This window comes from Lepidochelys kempii, chromosome 10 (genome assembly GCF_965140265.1).
Source record: "Lepidochelys kempii isolate rLepKem1 chromosome 10, rLepKem1.hap2, whole genome shotgun sequence".
Taxonomy (NCBI): Eukaryota; Metazoa; Chordata; order Testudines; family Cheloniidae; genus Lepidochelys; species Lepidochelys kempii.
Window position 1 is genome coordinate 32,499,510 of NC_133265.1, and position 19,344 is coordinate 32,518,853.

Below are 19,344 nucleotides of genomic sequence, written 5' to 3' on the forward strand. Positions count from 1 at the left end.
CTAATCATGTTTGCTGAGCAGGCAAATGGGCTAGATGGCTGCTATTCCGGCAGGACGGTTGCCAGCGTGAATGTATGGAGAAGAGAACAGTAAGTGCTCCCGCAGGGCAGGGGCTACCCTGCGAAGGGTCCAGAGAATGGAGGCCATGAACAGTGCCGCAGGCCTTTGCGACTGGGCGACAGAGAACAGCTTCCTCTGCTCTCCGCAGCTATGTACCTTATAGGATCTTGTTTCCTGCACAGTGTACCTGTCCAGCAGCCTGCTATCTGCAGAGGGCAGTGGTCGTAGTATTGGAGGGCAGGTGCAGCCTGGCTTGGAGGAGACACCCCAGCAGGATACTCTCTCTTGGGGACTTGATGTTGGTTCTTCCCTGCTTTGTTATTTTCTCCGTAACCCCCAGAGATACAAGGCTGAGATGGCTGGAGCTCTCTGCTGCCCCCTATTGGAGAAAGGGGAAAAGCCAGCTCTGGCAGGCTCATTTACAAAGTAGCATTTCACCCCAGTGCAGTTCTGTATGGAGTCTGGAGCGTTCTGGTATTAGATGGTCTGTGTAAATATACCGGGGGCGTAGGGGGGAGAGAGAAGAAGTCTGAAAGGTACAACCTGAGGAAAGAAGATCACCACAAGCTAAGAGTCAGCAGAGTCTGGTTGGGTAATGCAATCCAAGCTTTCCAGCCAGAGAAGAGGAGCTAAAAATGGGAAATGTTGCTAATCGGATTGTGCTGCACTAGGGATCTCCCAGCCAGCCATCTTGGACTGTATGTGGAATGGAGTTTTGTGGCAGGACTGCTGGAAGATGAGGAGGACCCTAGTCTGGAATGGTGGTAGCCACCGGCGCCATGTGGACTCCATGGACTAGGCCAGGGATGCAGAGTAGATTCTGTGAGACTGGACCAAGCAGCTGCAGTTCAGAATAGCTACAGGTCTGGAGGGGCTGCACTGATGTAGGGAGGCGTACAAAGCTTCCATCCTGGTGCCCACACAAGCACTGCTGAGCCTGTTTGGATTGATGGGGTGGGGTGTGTCTGCCCGAGAGTGTGGGCCCCCAGCAAGCGGGGCAGCGTGTTGACTGGGATCAAGGAGGCTGCATAGCCCTCTCACTTCCTGGATGTGCTCATTTTCCTTGCGGTTCCACATAATGATCCAGAGGGCTCCTGCGTGGGCAGGAAATACTTGGAAAGGGAGATTGTTTAGCTTCCTGAAGCAAAGAGTGGGAGTTTGTCTCAGTGGGGGACGGGGCCTCAAGCCAAGCCTTATATTTTGTTTAGAAAGGGTCCCCTAGACTGATTATTGGACTCAAGCCTCACTGCTGTCATTGACACCTAGCAGAGGAGAATATCCCTTAATTAGAGGGGCAGCTGGGATTGTAATTAGGTTTCCATAAACTTTCCATTAAAAAGATTCTTGTGATTTTGTGTTTGAGAAACTAGCTAATGCCACTGTTGTTAGCAGCAGGGCCTTTGAAATTCAGCAGCAAGAAAGCCCTGGGGCCAGATAAGTGCCTTTTTTTGGTCTGGGGAACTTCTGTTCAGATGTGGCAGAGATGTAATCCTTTGAAAAGGGCCCTTTCCCTGCTGGTTGCTTGCTTTGTCAGCAACGTTTTTGCAGCTTGTCAAAAGAACTGACCATGATGATGTGAATTTAAAGCCAGGCTCCTGGTGCCCCAGCAGCAGCTCATACTGCACTGGGAATCTCAGAACCAGACAGCCTCTCTGGGAGGTGGGAAGAGCATGCCAGGCTGGGCACCCCCAACCCAGCACATAGCACCAGTGGACCACATGGGGGAAGGAGCTCCCTCCCCGCCTCAGGCTAACAACCACCTTCTGCTGCCACCTAACATAGTTAGGTCTGTGATTCAAGCTGTGCTTAAGGGCCCTGCCCAGTGCTGTTCCTGTGTGGGATGAGAGTGGTCCAGCTCCCACATCACAAACTCTGCTTTGCACTAGCTTGTGGGCTTGTCTCTCCCTTGGTTTGTACAGCACCTAGCACAATGGGGCCCTGAGCTCAGCTGCAAGCACACCTGCAGCAGAGGCCGATATGTGCAAGAATCGGCAACAAAGTTCACACAGAGACATGCTGGAAGGCAGGAGGGGGAGCAGGGACAGCTCAACAGGCAGCCAGACCAAAAACCACCATTCAGTTCTTTGTTAACTCTTTCCTGGTGGAGCCAGACCCCTGAGTCTTGCCCTTTTGGGGCTGGCGATAAAGGATAAGCAAAGAGCAGACAGGAGCACCTCTCTGTGGGGCCATTCCAGCTGGTGCTGCAGCGTGTATCTCTGAAGGCTTGCAGGTGCAATCCACCCCACCACCCTAAGGGCAGACTTCATGCCCTGGAGTTGAGTCCCTGCCTCCCTCTGTGAGGGCATATTTGGAGCCAACATAGCCCCTACCCCAGCAAAGGTGGGGAGACCCCTGTGCACATGCCTAACCCCCTGGGGAGGGTAGTGGTCCCTTGCTCTGGAGTGGGAGCAATGCCACTTTGCCTCATTACAGTCAGACAGTAACCAATAGTCTATGGGGGAGCCCAGGCCCTATGGGCAGGGTAGAGTACAAATAGTCTTTATCCCACAGCTTTTGGGCTGAAGCAGACAGCAGTTCCAGCGTCTCTTGGCCTAGAATGAGTCTGCAGTCACCCCAGATGTGGGATGGCAGCAAGGGATAGGGGGACCCAGGCCCATCCTACTCCCCCAAATCCCAGCTCAGGGCACTAGCAACAGCGAGTGGTCCTGCCACTGGGTCAGCAAGGAAACCACTGAAACATGCTGCCTCGTTTCCCAGCAGCACAACCGGATCAAGGTCTGGTTCCCCTTGGCTACATCCTACCCCACTTAGTTGCTGGTGCTCCGGTGAGCTGGGGGCTCTGTCTCATCACCTCACAGTCAGGTGGCAGCCACTCATCAGGGTCTTCTGTCTTCTCCAACAGCAGGGTGCTGCTCCGCTCGGGGCTGGTCTGGGATCCTGTAGAAGGCAGCTCAGCTCCCTGGAAGAAACGTCTGCTCTCTCTGGTGGTCCAGCCCTAACTGAGCTCCACGGCTTTCCTTTTATACTTCCTGTCCTGCCCTGGTACTTCTGGCGAGGGAGGTGGGGTGGATTTGGCTCCGCCCACCAGGGGAGAGTGTAGTAGTCCCTTGCTCTCCAGTTCGAAGGGAGGCCACTCCACCTCACTGCAGGGAGTGATGCTCAGTGTGAGTGGATCCTTGCAATAGAGTTGTGTGTGTGTTGTTGTGTGAGGTCACAGCTGTGTGCAGGCTGCTCCCCTGTGCATGGGTCCTGGCACGAGCGCTCCCTGCTCCGGTGTGGGGGATGATTGGGCTCATCAGTGACAGACAGGCAGTTAGGCAGGGAGGGGGGCCTGCTCCCATGAAATCATTGCTAACACCACTATGTGGGACTCTAGGGCTGTTTACAACCCATCAGTTGTTGGAGGCAGCTCAGTGATTCCCTCAGCTGCTGCACTTCCTGGCCTGTGCTCCCTGCTGAGGAGCTGACCCCTCGCTACTCGCCAGGGTATGAACCGCTGCCCACTCAGGATAGCACCCTGCCCTGGGGTGGAGTGCGCAAAGAGCGGGGTCACTGCAGGGTCAGGCCCCAGGAGCTGCGGGGGCTTAGCACTGGCCAGGAGGGCACTGCACAGACTGAGCACGGCCCTCGTCTGGCCAGAGACCTCAGGTCATTCCCTATCAGCATCTAATGGGGCCGCGACCTGCCAGCCTCACAGCCACTTCCTATGCCCTGGGTCTGTCTGGAGATCTGAGGGTTTATCCTGGCGCTCAACGCCGCAGAGCCAGCCTACGTGTTAACCATAGCTGTGTGTTTGTGTCTGAGGCCATGCAGCTGGATTCCATGGAGCCACCTCAACTGTACCGGCGTGTTGCACGACCAGTTTGTCCTTGACGCCCTTGTGCAGCACGCTGACATGGCTCAGCCTGGGAGCAGAGACCCACCCAGCACTGTAGGCCCGCCCCACCTCTCAGGGTGCCCAGAGCCTAGCTCATCCCCAGGGCGGATGGGGAAGATGAATGACACCAACAAGCAAGAAAGAGGGAAGAAAAGCAGAGTCAGCCCCAGGAGACCTCACCCGCTAAGGCTGGTGCCTGCAGCCTCAGCCCCTGCTCCCTGGCCTCTCCATCCCTCTGTGTGTGTCTGTCTGTCTGTTTGTCTGCCTGCCTGCTGGCTTCACCAGGCTAGTGCCACCCCTGTAGGCAACAGTTCGTGTGGGTAGCGGCTGCAGGGAGTTTGATTTCCAAAAAGCAGAGCACCGTGTGTGCTCCTAGGCCCTCCTACAGCCCTGTCCTCCCCTGGCCTGGTGAGGGCTGTGCCCCTGGGATCACAAGGCACAGGCTGGCCATGGGGCTGCAGAACATTTCAGCCAGGCCCCACGGTCACCAAAGGAGCTATGCCAGCCAGCACCTGATCCCACCTGGCTTGCCAAGCTGCTTGCTGGAGCCTGTCCCGTGCTGGGAACATCCCCTACCAGTGGAGGAAGAAAGATAGGCAAAGGGACAGGGCACCTGGGGTCAGCTCCCGGCTCTGCACAGGCTCCATGGGTGACCTGGGCAAGTCCCTGCATTGCTCTGGGCCCCTGTTGCCATCTGCACAATGGGAATATTGGCCCAGCCCTGGCATGGGGGATTTGTGAGGATAAATGCATTAGGCCTGTGACAGTGATGGGGGCCACAGGAGCAGACAGACAGTGGGAAGCCGGCTGCATGCAGAGCCAGGGGCTGGGCTACCCTCCTGCAGAGATTCTCCCCTGGGATTCCTGGACACCAGGCTCCCTGTGGCTTGTGTGCACGCAGCACCCAGGCACCCAGCGCCTGGCCCTGAATGTGAGTGGGGCCTTGGGGGAGGGGCTGGGCACGCAGCGGCAATCTCTGGGCCCAAAACAAGGGGAAATGTTAAAGTCCCAGCCCTGAAGTCAGGAGGCCCCTGGAAACTGGAGCCCTTTAACTCAAACACCTTGTCTGTAAAGCAATGAGTCCCTACTGGGACTATCCCCCTCCTGAGTCTGGGTTGTCTGCCACGCTGCCTCTTAGAGGAGGCCACGGCAGGGAGAGGGGGCTGTGCTAATACCAGGAATTGTGGGGCTGGCTGCCTGCTGTGCCCCCCACTCAGGGCAGCTCATTAAGCCCTGTCCATTCCTAAGCTGGGCTGGGGAGCGGGGGGCTGTGGCGAGGGTGGATGCTTCTGGAGAAGGCCGAGTCCCCCAGGAATTCAGCACACTCTGGAGCTGTGCTGTGCCCTGCCAGCAGAGGGCAGTGGTGTTCCCCCTGCAGAGGGCTTGCAACACAAGAATAGGCCGAGGCCAGATAACAAAGCTGCTGTGTTCTCCAGCTGGGTGTTTACTAAATAAAATTATGAGGCTGTTATCTGTGATTTATAATAGCCACGCCCACCAATAAATCAATTACACCAGGGGCCAGCTTTCCCAGTAAATCACTTACTAAACCATTAGTCCTGGGCTTCCTATAACACCAGCTTGTGTCGGTGCAAGCCGGGCAGGCTAGTGAAATACTTCCGTAGCTAATTAGCCCCGGTGCATTTGGGAGTGAAATGGTTCTTGCACAGAGAACTGATGAATGAGTTCCTGGCTTTTATCTGGAACGTTTCAGAGCCAGTGTCTCAGGCAGTGGGAACATGATGGCAAAGGGTGAGAGTCGCTCGCAGCTGGAAAGCCAAGATCTGACCCTAGGCCTAGCGCCTGGCACTTCCACCGCGGCCCCCATGCCCAGGGATTCATCTGGTTAAACCGGGAGTGTCTAAAAAGGCTGCAGGATGCTTCCTGCCAATCTGGAGTGAGCGCACTCACATCAATGGAGCTGCTCTGGTGTAGGGAGAAGTGAATGGAGCCCTGTGTTTGTAGCTCTGCTGTGATAACTGGGTCTACCTGTGTACCCGAAGTGTGAGCTCCACTGTAAGAAGTGAGGGAAAGTTCACAAACTGTCACAAGAACTGATAACAACACATGGTGCTGGGCAAAAGGGAGACTGGCTGAATTAGTCTAAACCAAAAAGCCTTGTGATAATTCAAAAGCTGTATTAAGATCATGCCTGGGAAACAAGACATGAGGGACCGGAAATCAATGGAGCAAAATTGTTGTGTCCGTAATTAGGCCTAATGAGTGAACATAACCCAGAAGGAATGCGCTGTTACGCCGGCCGTGCCTTCTTACCAAGAGGTTTTGTGGGGGAAAGCTGGCTGTGGCAACACTGGAAGACAGGAGGGGAAGGAGCAAACTTCACCATGATGGCAGCCATCTCCTGGGGGACGGCCTGTTTTGCAGCCCTGCTGCAAGCTGACAGCAATGCCCTAAACAGCCTGCCACAGTTACCCATTTGCCAGCCCTCAGGGTGACTGATCAGGCTGTGGGCATGGCCCATGTTTTCCATCACTAAGACTGCATGTGAAAGCCAATAGCTGCATCTTCTCTCTGCTGTTCTTCTTTCTCCCCTGGTTCGTGTCTTGTTTTGTCTTCTAGGAAACGCGACTAGACTTTAACACAACGACAGCTCCAGCCTGTCTCAGCAAACTCCCTTTCCCCAAAAATACCAATGAAGAGGCTGCCAGACAAGAGATTCTCTCTTTGAAAGACTCTTGCCAGCTAAGGGATGTTGCTGAAATTAAAGCCTTTCTTAATACTTTACATTTCAGATACTTTTACTGGTTTTCCATCTGTATTTTTAATATAAGGTTCAAAGGCTGTTTAATGGCATGTTTGCACCATGGCACTAAGCAGGTGGAGGTCTTCGTATGCCAGACCCTGAATCTTGTTTAACACTCTTAATGTTGGACAGTGACTGGGTTGTATTAACACCCGTGGGCCCCTTATTCCATCTAAACGAACAACAGATCACAGGCGGCTGGGCTGTCTCTAGTCCTGCAGCTGATTCGAGAGGCTGTTTCTAATGGGGAGGCCCCCATCTAGGGCACGTCCCTTGCCCGTTGTGGCCAGTATTTGCACAGGGCTTGTTTGATGAGCATTATGTTCTTCAGAAGATGCCTACTCCAGGAGTCAAAATAGCATGAAATTTAATTTTACGCCTGTTTGACAAAGCTTGATTTCGCTTCCAATCAGCAGCGGAGATAAGAGCCCTCTGCACAAGTGTGCGGGGTGGTCTGGCAGCTGTGACTGCAGATTTAATAGGTGAATTTACAGGAACAACACTTGAAAATCCCCTGGGAAGTCAACCATTAAGGTGAGCCCTATCTTCCGTCCCACTGGCTCCCTTGCTGCAGTGTTCTCTGGTTGCTGGGCGCTAAAGCAAACCAAAGCTCTGTTTACCAAGTCTACTATTACAATACAGCTACCAAATATTTGCCAGCCGTCAGTCCAGCTCCACTATAAATACTTCAGCCCCAGGTGGAGGGATGGCCAGGGGAGAGAGAGAGCCTGGGATGCTGCGCATGGCACGGCTGCTGCAGCGAGGTAAGTGCTGAGGCTCCAACGAGGAGGGTGCAGTACAGTGGTTTGGTGCTCATGACGCCCAGAGGCACCTGGCTTGTTCAGGCACCAGGATGGTATTTCAGTTGCTTGTGCCCCAAAGCTGGCCTCGTTCTCCCTCAGGCTGACCGCTCGGGGCAAGAAGTGTCCCCCCCCCCCACACGCATAGCTGCAAAAGAAGCTGTAGAGTCAGTCTTCTTTCTAACCACTCCCTATTTAGCGCCCGGGTCCCCTTTCTGCCCAGCAGCTGAGCGCTGCAAGGGACAGCCGGGGGCAGAGACTGGCACCCAGGGTGCATTGAATGGGCCAAGGAGAACAGGGCCATTCTGCCTGGGCAGGCTCAGCCCCCGGTGCTCCCCAGCCTTTGGCCCCTCTGCATTCCCAGTGCTGGCACAGAACGCACGTGGGCCCTGCGGCTGAGAGATCCCAGCGGGATGGGGGAGGTGTCTGGAGAGAGCAAAGCCGGGCTGTCTGCAGTCAGTTGGAGGTGGGTGAGCAGGGGCTGGAGTGAATGAGGCCTGCTTTCCCGGGCAGGCTGGACTTTCCCGCTGCGTGACCCCCTCGTGAAAGCACCATCGGCACAGGACATGGCCTGCGGGCGGAGGTGGCTGGGGGATGATGGCACGGTTGCGGCGGGATCCTGTTCTCGTTTGCTGGAGGTCAGGAGCGACCCCCTGCTCTCAGTGGCGTGTGCTGGTGCCCAGGAGCTGGAGCTCAGGTTCAGGCCCATTCTGTGTCTCTCCGTAGCATCCCCCACCCAGGAGCTGAACTCGCCCCCACAGCCCAGCGCTGGAAGTGTCACACCTGAGGGCCATCCTCAGCGTCTGAGCATCTCCTCGCTCAGTACTCCCATGGGTCCCTGTTCTCCCGGGGCAGCACCGCTGAGTGGAGGGGTGACCCCCAGGCTGGCTCCAGCCAGCTGGCTCCCAGCACACTGGCTCCCAGTGTGGAGCAGCCTGCCCAGCTCCCAGCCACAGCATTGCTCCTGCTCCATTTGGGTCGCTTGGGACACTGCTCTAGCCCTTGCTAAATCCTCTCCCATCCCCCATCCCCTCCTATCCCACCTGCATGCACGCTGCACGGGATGGTCCTACCAGCGTGCAGCACACTGGCCAGGGCGTGGGATTCATGGGGACCAGGGGTGAGGCTGCCCACTCTGCAGGGGACAGGCTGCAGGAAGCTTGCGCTGGGTGCAGGGAGCCCAGTTCTGCAGCTGTCTCTGCATTCCAGCCTGCAGGGGATGGGGATCTACAGCTATGCCGAATCTAGGTGTGGAGGGCACGCAGCAGCTCCTGGGGCCGGACCAGCCTCAGGCCCAGTGGAACTCCCCAGCCCACAGTCTGCGAGCTTAGACAGGGTGCAGTGGCACACAAAAGTCTTGCCCTGCTGCTGAGTGGGATGCTGCCAGCCCTTCCTGCTCAGTTTGCTCAGGGGGGTGAGTGCAGGGAACACTGGTGGTTCTCTCTGGTGTTCTGGGGGGTGGCTCCCACTTGCACACCACCTGCTGTGGGGCCCTGCCCACCTGCATTACCGGCCTCTTGCCTGCCCTGGGTGGGACTCCAGAGCCTTCCCTGAGCTGTGCGTGTTCTACCCACAGCGGTGCTCAGGCTGCAGCGAGGGGCAGCCCCTGAGCTCCAGCACCTGGGGTGGGAGGGTCAGGGGGCCAGATAGTGCAGCTATAAAGCAGCTGGAGGTGGGTGCTCTCTACACTGGTGAAGGAAGCCAGGCACTGGTAAATGCCTTGCCCCAGGCATGTGGCTGGGGGGCCGGGCAGCAAGGGCTGCGGACTGTCAGCGAGGGCTGGGCCTGTGGGGAGGAGCGGACGGGGGCCATGCCCTGGCACCAGCAGCATGCCTGGAGAACTAGCTGGGCAGCCCCCGCGGTGGGGGGTGCCCAGCAGGAGACACCCATGCCCCAGTGGTTGAGTCAGCACTCGCAGGTCCCCAGCTATATCTCCCCAGCCGGGTGGCTAGTCCTGGGGCAGTGGCAGCCGAGCTGTAGGGTGCGGCGGGGGTGTATACACTGCAGTACAAATGCCCGTTATGTGCCCACACCCTTCCAGCCTGACAGGGCTGCTGTTTGCTAGCGTAGAGCCTGGAGATAAAGGCCCAAATGGGACGATATGGCCCCAGCCAGTGGGCGCAGCCCGAGTGGGCGGAAGCGTCTGTTGGGCAGATGGTTCCCTAGCTCCCCTGGGAGAGCTGCTGGGGAGGGAGCGCTTAGCTGGAGCGAGGCACCCAGCTGTGTGGGGAAGTCACCAGCACAGTGGCAGGGAGGAGCATGCTGCATTCAGCTCCTTATGCCTGCCACAGATCAGGGCCCCCTCAGCACCTGCCGCCAGCCATGCACCCACCTTCCGATCAGCAGCCCGGGTCCCAGCAGGGCAGGGAGGATTCCAAGTGGCGCCTTTTGGAATTGGAAGGCCCTATAGAAATGACTCCAAACGCCTACAGACCATGCAGTCTCCTCCCAGGGCTGGGAACCAGTCACGAGCAGGGATGGGATGGTCCGTTATGTTCTTTCGGATGTTTGGAGAGTGATCCTTCATGGTGCTGCTCTCTGAGGCAGTACCGAGAGGGAGACGGGGGGGGGGGGTCACAGCCTTGCGCCTTTCTCCTCTGCCAGCTCAGCAGCCACTCCAGCCCCGCCCTGTCTCAGGCGGGCAATGCAAAGCCACTGAATCGGCATCAGCACTGGGAGGAGCCAGAACAGGTTCAGCTTGAGCCCCAAAGGGACCAAACCCAGCCCCTGGGTCTGAGAATCCTGCACTCCGGGCCGGCCAGCTCTGGAGTGCTTTGGCTGTGGGTCGGGCCGTGCTCTGTCTCAGCCCAGGCTGGGTTCTAAGCAGGCGCTCCACTGATTTTGTTCAATCAGTGCCTCCCTCCCAGCGCTCTCCCTGGGGCTGGTCCTGCCCATGCTGTGCCAGCACAGGCCTGGGCCTTAATGGCACAAGAGCCAAATGCCCTTCCCACCCTGCCCCCTCAGCACACCCGTGGGAGGCGTGGGGTGACCATTATGGCAGGGCAAGCAGACACTGGGGATTTGCTGATCTGTTACCCTGGGCTCTCTCCAGTTACTCCCCATTGACACCAGGGCAACTGAGATCCAAACCGGGGCCTGATCCCTGGCCTGGGTCGTGGGAGGAAGATTGCCTCCTGCTGCTGCCAGACCCTGCTGACAAAGAACGCCCCAAGCTGCCAGTTGGAAAATGTGCCCAGCTGCACGCCAGGTTCTCTCCCTGCCCCCGGCTGGCTGTGTGGCCTTGTGCTTCTCAGGCCCGGCAGATGTTAGGGGGGTTGTTTGTTTGCTTAAGCAGCATAAATCCCATCTCCAGTTGTGCAATAAAACTGTTATCCTGGATCTGACCTGCTCCGCACATGGCAACAGCCGGTGGGATCTGGTAATGCCAGCACCTCTGCCCCCTGAGCTGCTTCCAGCAGAGTCGCGGTGACCCCATACTGCACAGCAACCACCTCAGAGCTGTAGAGAACGGGCCCTAGTCCCATACCGCAGCACACCTCAGCCACCGCACCTGGCCAGCTGTGTGCAAAGGCAGGAGCACAGAGCAAGACTGGGGGGGGGGGGAGGTGCATGAATACAGAGCTGCTTGAACCATTCCCACTGTAACTGACCCATACAGACTGACAGGCAGCTCCCAGGCACATGGAGAACAAAGTGCAAGATCCTCCAGCTCTCAGCACCCTGGCCCTGCTCAGCGGGGAAGCACTGACGTTGCACAGGAGGAAAGCACCTGCACGGCTGGACTGGGGAGTTAACACACAGAGGGGAGCAGAAGTATCACTGCATAAGCCTTAGTCCTCCACCGGGTCCCATCCACACATCCCTAACCATGTGTTTTCCCTTGCATCCTCCAGCGTGACTGCACAACCCAGCGGCACCCGTCCATACGCAGCGCGATAAGATGGCTGCAGGAGTGATCAGGAACCTGCCAGAGTTCAGGCTGCCTGCTTCCTTCCAGCACTCATTCCTCCACCCCACCCCACCCCAGGACATGGACTTCCAAGACCTGTCAGATGAGGAGGAGGTGGAAGAGGAAGACTACTATGACGTGGAAGAGCAGGACAGCCCTCCCTGTCACAGTCCTGGCACAGAGGAGCAGAAAGTCACAGCTGGTTGCAGCCAGAGTGATGCAGAAATGACCCTGCAGCTCCTGAAGTTCTCCGAGCTGATCAGCTGTGACATCCAGAGATACTTTGGGAGGAAGGCCAAGGATGAGGACCCTGACTCCTGCAACATCTACGAGGACTGCTTCTCTCCCCGCCGGCTGGGGCGGGAGCTGTACTATGCAGACCTGATGCGACTCGCCCAGAGTGGCGAGCTGGATGACGAGGATGCCCAGGGCCCTGTGGCGCCCCCCGGGCAGCTCGACCAGCGGGTCTGGAGGTCCATTTGTAACAAGGACGGGGTGCAGAAGCTGGGGCCGTTAGCGGAGCTCTTCGAATATGGCTTGCACCGCTTCCTCAAGAGGAGGGTGGCTGACGGCAGGAAGCTGCGGCTGGAGAAGAAGTATGCCCACATCATGCCCATGCACAAGAGGAAGCTGCCACAGTCCTTCTGGAAGGAGCCGTCACCTGGCCCTCCATGCATCCTCAACACAAACCCGCCTGACTTCAGCGACCTCCTGGCCAACTGGACATCAGAGCCCGGGCAGGAGCAGGAGCTGCCCAGCACCGGCAGGGAGCTGGCCAGGCCGGCTATGGAAACCGATCAGTTCAGCGTGCTGTGAGGCAGAGGAACTGGGGCCCCAGCCAGCCCCACCAGGGGCCCCTGTGCTGGACAGACGCTCTATGCCCATAAGGTGCTGAGGATTGGCTCTGGATGGGGGCACCATGCCCACCTGCAGTTCTGACTAAACCAAGCCCCCAAACCGATGCCTGGCCTATGCACCATGGGCCTTAGCCTGCTCTCACCTGTTAAACCTGACAGGCTCTGGGTCCCTCCCAGCTGCAGCACCAGCCTTTGTGCCCATCCTGTAAAACCATCCACGTCTGTATGTCCTGCAGGGATGCTGGGCAGTGCCAGGGTGCACCTGCTGCCATCTGATCGCTGCATCCCCGCCATGTGCCACCCTGGTTAATGATAAAGCTCACTCCCTTTTTATGGGACAGGGTGGGGGTTGGGAGACATGTCACCTGGGATTTCCCAGCAGCCCAGAGCCAGGCTGTGGCAATGCTGGTGTTTGATTTTGTTCTCCTCGGATTGTGATGGCACTGGCTAGGGCGAATAAACGCTTCTTTTCAGTGCATGTGTATCAGCAATGCCCTCCGATCACAGCCACGCACGAGGGACCCATAGCACTGAGACAGAGGCTGGCCCCGAGGGCAGCTCACATACTGGGCCAAATCCTGCCCTAGCCCCACTGATTTCAGGCTTGGATCCGCCCCTGGTGCACTGCATGCTGGAGGCAGGTGGGGGCCTGTGGGATGGGGAGTGCATCCCTGCCCTGTCGGACACACTGTACTCCGGCTGTGCTGAGCACTCACCGGGCTGGCAGTCGGGGGGAGGGGAGGGGTCCTGCAGGCTCTCAGTACCGCTGAGGAGAATCAGGCCTGAGGATCTCACCGTGGACACCCAAACCGCCCGCATGTCCCTTGCGGGGCAGGTGAACAGAGGGGACGAGGACGCAGACACTCCAGTGTGGTGGTGGGGGGGGGGCTCTCACTCCCCATTCGACCCCAGGGAGGGCCAGCCTCTCTGGCGCTGGGTGCCCACGGGCATCCTCTATAGTGGCTCGATGCAGGTTTGGCAGGGAAAGGGGATGTAGCTGGAGAAAGTAGATGTGGCTTGGACTCCCCAGTGCTGAGCCTCAGCTGTGTTTTCAGCCCCTCCTTTCCGGCCACTGTAAGTTCAAGCAGTCCTAGGCTACTCTAACATGGGGCTGGGAGTGAAGAGGAGAGCCTTCTGCCACCTTTGCCTGCTTCCTGAGGCTGGCAGCACCATCCCCCCGCTGGGCACTGTAAGCCGTTCTCAGCGATGAGACAAACCTTCTAGCTACAAGAAACAGTCCAGGGAACACGCCCCCACGGGGCCTCTTCGAGAGTAGCCTCTCCCAGTACACACCCACCGAGGGGGAATGTCACATGTGCTGCTAGCCCCAGGAGGTCGTGCGTGCCTCCCTCCCAAAGAGACTTGCCCAGCCAGATCCTGCTTTCCCGGAATGGGAGGGGAAGGGCTTTTAAATCTCTCCAGAGCAGCTCCCACCCTTCCAGTCATCCCCCCTGCTGCAGGCAAACCCCCATGCCCAGGGATTTGTCTGGTTAAACCGGGAGTGTCTAGAAAGTCTAGAAAGGCTGCAGGATGCTCCCTGGAGTGAGCACACTCACATCACTGGAGCTGCCCTGGTGTAGGGAGAGATGAGTGGAGCCCTGGGTCTGTAGCTCTGCTGTGATCACTGGGTCTACCCGTGTACCTGAAGTGTGAGCTCCACTGTAAGAAGTGAGGGAAAGTTCACAAACGGTCATGAGAACTGATAACAACAAATGGTGATGGGCAAAAGGTGCAAAAGGGAGAATGGGCTGAATTAGTCTAAACCAAAAGGCCTCGTGATAATTCAAGAGCTGTACTGGGGGGGGGGGGGGCAGCATGTGATGGGGGTGCTCTACTCACTGCAGGATGGCACCGCCTCCTGGCCATTCTGGGGATTAGCTCCAGGAGGCCAATGCCCCTTTCTGCAGTTGCATGCCGTACCTCCATCTCTCTCTCTCTCCCAGTTATTCTCACTCCAGGAGCTGCTACTGCCTCTTCATGACTCAGTCCTTGGGCCAGGTCGTTCAGCATCCCCCCTCTGGGGTACAGTCCTTCAGCCTCTGTCACTCCCAGTGTGACCGCAGCAGTCTTCCAGTTCACTGCCCCACCACTGCCACAGTGGTGGGCAGGGGAACCTGGGCCAATCCATGACTCCAAGTCCCAGCCCAGGGACTGTACAACAAATGGTCAAAGTCTCTTCAGTCCCCAGACTTACTACTTCCCACTGACTCTCTTCAGGGTACATACCCCCAAGGTCAGGGAGACCTATGCTTTCCCTGGGTTCCCTCCCTGCTGAGCAAATGGTGACCACAAACTTCCTCCCAGCAGCCTTTGCTGCTGCCGGGCTCCTGGGTTTACCTCTGCTCAGGTGAACTTCCCAGCCCACCTCTGCTCAGGTGAACTTCCTCTTAATTAGGGATTTCTCCACCCTTAATTCCCCCAGTTTGCAGCCTAACTAGTTGATAGGCCCACCTGGCTTGCCTCAGCCCTCTCCCAGCCAGTGTGGGGAGGACACCCCAGCCCAGGGCATCAGATAGGGAACTAACCTCTAGTCTAGCAGGTCACTTCTCTGTCAGTTTTGGGGCCTGCAGTCCTCTGTAGATGACAGAGGGGTCTGAAAGCAGGATCCTAAAGGGCTCCCGGCTGCAGCCTCATCTCCAGGGAGGGTGTGACTGCTTCCCGGTGCACAGCGCTTGGACAGCGCTTCCCTACCAGAGAGCACAGAGATGGGCATGTGTCATTATCCACCGGCTGCTGTGAGTCCTCAGGCCAGGAATGGGGCTGCCTTATGCCTATAGCAAGGAGCAGCGCAGAGGCCCAGTGCCCAAGGACTGCTGTGAGCAACCATCACTCCCTGCTCCAAGGGTCTAGCGCTTATAGCAGGAACCGTGGCTTGGCTGCTGGTTGGCACAGGGGGGTGCCATACCTCCCACCCACCTGTGCCAGGGGAAGGGGAGCAGGAAGACATGTAGAGCCAAGGGCTGGATACTGGCGCAGGTATGGGAGGAGGGTTTTGCTCCTTTGATGCCCCCGTATGGGGATGCAGCCCAAGTCCCATTCAGGGTCATCCAGGAAGTTCATGGTGGGGGTCAGGCACAAGGCACCGTACCTGCCCTTCTGCCATGGGGCCTGTTGCATCCAGGCAGGGGCATACCACCTCTCGTCACCCTCCAGGAAATGCCATTCTGACCTCCCCCGCAGTGGTGCACGCTGACTGCCTGGGGGGTGATTCAGTTCCACAACATTCCCCCTTTCCACTGCCTCCTGGCCCAAGCCCGCCTGGGGCGATGCTCACATTACCCGGCACGTGAAACCTCTACTAGCTCAGAACCTACTAAGCCCTGATCTGTTCCTAGGGGCTGGATTTAGGCATTTCCCTTGTGCACAAAGGAAGCAAAGTCAGACAATCTCTCGTCACCCCTAGGCAGGCTGGGAAACCACCACCAGTCTGGGCATGGCTGATGGGAGACAGGCCGTGCAGCCTGAGCGGATTGAGGATGTTTGTGGTCACCCTCTGTGTAGCAGAAAGGGAAGGAAGGACCCCAGGGAAAGTGTAGGCCCCTAGGGGCCTGGCCTGGCCTGGGGGCATGTACCCTGATAATTCACAGGCTAAGGAGAAGGAGCTGGTCTCCACCCAGGTTGGTTGCTGATGGGAAGAGCCATGCCTCAGGTAGGGGTGCCGGACCAGGGGGCCCAGGGAGCCATGGCCCCATCACATCACTATGCCTTCCCACTTTTTACCAGCTGTAAGGGCAAGTAATGGGGGAGGGAGGGGCAGAAAGGAGCAAGTCGGGGTGGGGCCTCACAGGAAGGGGTGGGGCAGCGCAGGGGCTATGGTTCGGGCACCAGTGGGGGCCCTCCACACTTTTAGGGAGCTTCCACTGCTCCTGGCCTATGGAGCTTGTTATAAATTTTATTAAAACCATTAAACAAAAATAAACCCAAGAAAACCTGTCACCCAAGCGGTGCCTGTTTCTCCTTGTCCGAGGGAAGCGAGTCCCTCATTTCCCCTCCCTGCCATTGCTCTGTTTGTCTGTTTGCTACAGGGCCGATGGCCCCGAGGTCTTTAGGCAGCCAACCCACATTGGTTTGAGGGGGAGCTGGGCACCAACGTGCCTTTGCAAATCAACGTGCTGCAGTCCAAGGGGGATTCAATGACATTATCTGGAAACGATTTCCAATGATGAACAAATGTGAGAAAACTGCAGTTTGCTCCTGAGCACTTTGGGACCTGAAAGTACAAGCAAACTCCATCCAGTAAAGGACTGGCAGAGACCCTGGGGGGGTTTCACCTTCCTCTGCAGCAGGGGGGCCCAGGACACTTGCAGGTTTAAACTAGTGTACATGGTGGATTCTCTGTAACTTGAAGTCTTTAAGCCATGATTTGAAGAGTTCAGTAACTCAGCCGGAGGTTAGGCATCTATTACAGGAGTAGCTGGGTGAGGTTCTGTGGCCTGTGATGTGCAGGAGGTCAGATGAGATGATCCTGATGGTCCCTTCTGACCCTAAAGTCTCTGAGCCCCTGGCTGGCTCTGCTCAGAACAGGGCCAATCCCCGAGCCCTGGAAGTCAGCTGTTCTGTACCAAACACCACAGGGGGGCTGGGACAGGAAGGTGCTAGAACCTTCTCTCTCTTGTGCTTGTGGACAGGCTGGGGAGAGGGAGTGGGTCATTGCCATGGTCCCTCCCCTTGCACATCAGCCATGCGGTGAGTGGGGAACATGGTGGACCCTGTCCAAGGATGGAGAGCTGATACTGTGGCATGCATCTTCCAGGAGCCCCTGGGATCTCATGCTGAGCCAGCAGGAGCTCCTCCAGGACTCCAACCACAGCATTCCCTGCAGGGATCAGGCAGAGTCAAAGATGTGAAATGAGCATTAATGGTTGACGGGGAGCAGGCAGAATGCTTTCCATGTCCTGGCCTTGCAGTGCACACAGACCCAGCTTCAGTACCTGCCTCAGGCCTGGCTGCTGGTCACTGCCTGGGTGTAGTTGTCCCTGGAGTTTCCATCCAGATCTGCCCTGGCCTAGTCTCATCCCCAGGTAGCTGATCCTACCCCTCCATGTCCCAGGTGGAATTAATAAACCAGGCCCATCAGCCAACTTTCAGCTGCTGAGTACAGGGCTGAGTCAGCTGCAGGGCCCAGCCCCCCCATGGTGTCTGCCTGAGTTTGCAGAGAGCCTGAAACAACAGCTGTGAGAGGAATAATTTTTCCGTTCATATCAATAGGTCATAACTCAGCGATGATCCTTTAATGTCAATGGCGATCCTTCAGATGGCACCACTGCTAACTTCACTGCCCAAGCACGTAAGGAAGGAGAGTTGGCATCAGAGCACAAAGAACTACACCCCTGCTCGGAGTGGCTGCTACTGTTAGTGCCATCAGGGTGAGCCTGGAAGATACGACTTGTATTTTCTCCAGTCAAGGAGGAGCCACCTGAGCCCCCCGCCCTCTTGAGCTCACACGATCAACTCTGAACAGCTCTGGAGCGTGCTCTCTAGCACGGGTGGCTTGAGCTGAGCAGAGCTTATTTTGTGGGTGAACGATTGAAGATCCCCGCCCTGCATCCGACCACTGTTGGATGGCTCAGCTGGCAGAGGATCTTGGATTATCATTGGTTAGATGAGAGGGAGCTGCCAGCCTGACACTAGCTCTCTATGGAGCAGGGCTGGCTCTTTACCAACAGAGTTGCTGGCTAGTTTGGGGGCATTTGAGCGCTGATCAATAGCAGCCAACTTCTAGGTTAGTGTCTGAGTCCATGTAGCAGTTGGAAGAGTTGTAGGGTGGTAGGCAGCAGTACTAATACCAGCGCTGAAGTACTGCAAGGGCTGTCTAGGGGGGAAGCTATTTCAAACGGAGATACGGTGTGAAGTTAAAGCCCAATATCTACTGCGGAGGACAAGCGCCCAGAGCAGGAGGTGGTGTGCAACAGCCGTTCCAGACCATTCCCTGGGTACACGAATCCTTACGAACACAGCTTGGCGAAGAATGGATTTTCCAGTTCTGGGGCAATTTCGAGAAGTTGACAAATAATTGTTTCAGGTCAGACTGAGTCAGAAACATTTTCACTGTGTGCCGAACAAAAGGGTGCATTTGCTTTTGACCGTGTTCGAAGGGCTTTGACGTTTCTGAAAATAAAAGGAAAGGAAATTTGGAAACAAAAAATTGTTTGAAACAAACAAACAAACAAAAATCCCCAACTTTTGTTTGTTTCCTAAATGAAGAGTTTGGTGAACCTGACCAGGAGGAGAGCCCTGGGGAACTCAAAATCTTCTCTCTCTCACCACCAGAGGTTGGTCCAACAAAAGGTATTACCTCCCACACCTTGTCTCACAAATTGGGGAAGCATTTCTGCGTCACCCACTCTGCATTTTTTGCTCCCAAAAAGTTTCAGCTGAAAAACAGGGTTCAGCTCCAGTTACAAACATGAAGCCAGACCCGTGCCCAGCCCCAGCCCAGAGCCGACTCCTGTGACCATACCACAGAGTCAGCAGAGCGCTGCAGCTTGCTACCTCGCACGGTCAGAAACGTGGGAGACTGGGGAGGCCCAGGGGAACTGATCCAGGGAAGGGCCTGCAGTTTGTGGAGAGCCTCCGGAGCCGGGTGCACGCACAGAGACTGGCTGAACGAAGGCACAAAGAGACAGTGGGAGGAGCAGGGGCATGAGGGACCAGGAGGAGTGCAGATGGGGTTGGGGGGGAGATCAAGGAGGGCTGTGATGGGAAGGGGGAAGCAGTGTGGACTGGACACCGTCTGAGTCAGGAAGGCAGCCAAGGGGTTGGGTAGAGGTGAGGTGGCCAGCTGGCTGCAGGGGAGCGGGCACACGCTCTGCCCAGGGGTTCTTGGGTTGTGTTCACCACGCCTGACCCTCTCTCTGTTTGGAAAGGGCAAGCCAGGCAGTCCGGATTGTTCCCCAGCACGTTGGCTGTTGGCCTGTGTACAGTCCCCATCCCCCTCTACCTACTGGCCTCTGCGAGGGGCCCCATGTCTTTATCTCTGGGCTCTCTGCCTTGCCTCCTCTGATAAGGAACTACCAAGGGCATCACTCCACTCCTGAGAGTCAGTGCCAGGCCCAGCCTCACCCTGCAGGTCAGCCCGGGGGTGGGTGATGCCTGCCCCCTGCCCTGCTGGGGTT

At 57.1% G+C, this 19,344-nt stretch overlaps 2 protein-coding genes across 2 annotated transcripts in view; one reads left to right on the forward strand and one right to left on the reverse strand.

Annotated features, from left to right (window-relative positions):
• Positions 1-7,358: 7,358 nt before the first annotated feature.
• Positions 7,359-12,650, forward strand: PERCC1 (proline and glutamate rich with coiled coil 1). Its single transcript, XM_073361412.1, has 2 exons — positions 7,359-7,426; positions 11,317-12,650. Exon 2 carries the CDS (start codon positions 11,364-11,366, stop codon positions 12,186-12,188), a length of 825 nt encoding a protein of 274 aa, XP_073217513.1. The 5' UTR covers positions 7,359-7,426; positions 11,317-11,363; the 3' UTR covers positions 12,189-12,650.
• A 3,476-nt stretch (positions 12,651-16,126) lies between these two features.
• Positions 16,127-19,344, reverse strand: part of CLCN7 (chloride voltage-gated channel 7) — a 71,411-nt gene continuing 68,193 nt past the window's right edge. The window contains exon 26 of the mRNA XM_073362719.1: positions 16,127-18,337. The gene's annotated coding sequence lies outside the window, so the exon portion shown is untranslated. The remainder of the gene's footprint in view (positions 18,338-19,344) is intronic.